Source organism: Borostomias antarcticus, assembly GCF_949987555.1.
Source record: "Borostomias antarcticus genome assembly, chromosome: 10".
In the NCBI taxonomy this organism is placed as follows: Eukaryota; Metazoa; Chordata; class Actinopteri; order Stomiiformes; family Stomiidae; genus Borostomias; species Borostomias antarcticus.
Window position 1 is genome coordinate 1,558,999 of NC_140243.1, and position 2,500 is coordinate 1,561,498.

At 40.6% G+C, this 2,500-nt stretch overlaps 1 protein-coding gene across 1 annotated transcript in view; it reads right to left on the reverse strand.

Moving 5' to 3' along the window:
- The window catches only part of LOC311313665 (tripartite motif-containing protein 16-like), a gene marked incomplete at both ends in the record, with an annotated part of 9,627 nt that overhangs the window by 642 nt on the left and 6,485 nt on the right, over positions 1 to 2,500 (reverse strand). The window contains 2 exons of the mRNA XM_084443839.1: positions 1,563 to 2,073; positions 2,474 to 2,500. The exon at positions 2,474 to 2,500 is cut by the window's right edge and continues 33 nt beyond it. Of these exons, the coding sequence (XP_084299965.1) occupies positions 1,563 to 2,073; positions 2,474 to 2,500 (538 nt within the window). The remainder of the gene's footprint in view (positions 1 to 1,562; positions 2,074 to 2,473) is intronic.

Sequence of the window (2,500 nt, forward strand, 5' to 3'; positions counted from 1 at the left end):
GGTAACACCCTGGTAAACCATCTTATGTATGCCGATGATCTGGCTATTTTCTCTTCTAGCAGTGCTGGGTTCCAACAGATGTTGAATATATGCTCTGAGTATGGTGTCCAATTTGATGTGAAATACAATGATTAAAAGAGCATTGTCATGATCTGTAAAACAAAAGGGGACAAAGATCTAATCTTCCCATCATTTTACCTGTCAGGGCAAGTTCTATCTGTCTGCTGTAAAGCTAAGTATCTGGGACATGTCATCACAGATCAAATGTCTGATGATGATGACTTGTATAGACAGCGCCGCATGTTATATGCACAAGCTAACATGTTATATGCACAAGCTAACATGTTATATGCACAAGCTAACATGTTATATGCACAAGCTAACATGTTATATGCACAAGCTAACATGTTGGTTAGGAAATTCCACTGGTGCTCAGACAATGTCAAGATAAGCCTGTTTAGAGCGTACTGTACTCCTCCCTACACTGCTCCCTTGTGCATAAAGTTTAAAAAGGCTAGCATCCATAAGCTTAAGGTTGCCTATAATGACTGCATGCGTATATTGCTTAAAAAGCCAAGGTGGTGCAGTGCAAGTGAACTGTTTTGTAGTGCAGGTGTCAATATGTTTCATGCCCTGTTGAGGAATCTGATGTACAAATTTATATGCCGACTGAATGGTTCTCAGAATTCCATTATTGTGCTGCTGTCAAATCCTGGTTTCAGTGCTGTGAGATACCAGTCACCTATGTGAGATACCAGTCACCTATGTGAGATACCAGTCACCTATGTGAGATACCAGTCACCTATGTGGAAACACTGGTATTGTTGCCTGTTTTAATTTTTGTTGTATGTGTTTTGTAATGGACCATGAGTCTGCATAATAAAAGTTGATTGATTGATTGATTGTACACTATATGGAGAAAAGTATTGGGACACACACATTAAACCTATGGGAGCTTTTATGACATCCCATTCTAAATTAATAGGCATTAATATGGAGTTGCCCCCCACCCTTTGCAGCTATAACAGCTTCCACTCTTCTGGGAAGGCTTTCTACAAGATTTTGGAGTGTGTTTGCGGGAAATTTTGTCCATTCATCCTGAAGAGAGTTTGTGAGGTCAGGCACTGATGAGAGGGCCTCGCTCACAATCTCCGTTCTAGTCCATCCCAAAGGTGTTTGATGGGGTTGGGGATGGGGTCAGGTCTCTGTGCGGGCCAGTCAAGTTCTTCCACACCAACATCTGGATGAATGGGCAAAAATTCCCAGACACACTCCAAAATCTTGTAGAAAGCCTTCCCAGAAGAGTGGAAGCTGTTATAGCTGCAACGGAAGGACCAACTCCATATTAATGCCTATGAATTTAGAATGGGATGTCATAAAAGCTCTTGTAGGTGTAATGTGTTGGTGTCCTAATACTTTTGTCCATATAGTGTACAATATTACACAACACTTCATCACTAATAACCGATACTGTACATAGAAAACATATATACCTGTACACTGATACATGACAGGGTATCACTCCTCTACAAGACTACCACAGTTCACTAATAGACTACTACAATTTACTAATCTTTACACTGTCATTCAAGGTCATAACCCCAAACCCAGGATAGAGTGGCTGGGTGAATGTGGTCTGGACTTTGTGGAGGAGGGTCACTGTGTCAGAGACGCTGTAGAAGGACAGAGAACCTGCCTTGTGATCCAGGTACACTCCTACTCTGGAGGACTGAGGGCCTGATAGTTCAGTCTCAACATTATTATGGATGAAACAATACCCATCACTAGAACACTGTAAACTCCAGGACTTGTCATTGAAACCAAACCTGTTTTTTACTCCACTGATGTCTTCATATGAAACCGCCATGACAGCACCTTTCCCTCTCCATTCCACCTCCCAGTAGCAGCATCCAGACAGAGCCTCTGTACACAACACCTGCCACCACGTGATGAATCTTTGTGGATGTTGAGGATACAGCTGGGGCTGCTTTAGAGATGTCATCTTCCTGTTCTCCTCAGACAGAGAGAGGTATTTGTTTGCCGTGTTTGGGTCCAGTGTGAGCTGGCAGGAATCTGGGAGCAGAGCAGAGAGCACATCAGAGTTAACAACATGTCAATGTCATTTTATTTCTATAGCACCATTCATACAAATCAATGCAGCACATAGTGTTTTACATAAAAGGAGATGGATAAAAACAAAAATGATACAAACACGGTGAGAACAGATTTAAAATAAACAATAAAAGTAAAAGCATTCAAAATTAAAAGAGAGTGTAAAATAGAATAAAACTATAAGACAGAATGCAAATTACAGTAAGAACACTAAGATATTAAAACAAGTAAAACTATGTGGTAAAAGCAATGTTTAAAAGGTGTGTTTTAAGATCTCGCTTAAAAATTACTGGTATTGTTCTGTATCAGGATTTATCATTCAACATGTGTCAGTGGAGAGTTGGAGACTTCAGAGACTCACAATGTAAGAATTCTGCTCTGGTCTTTG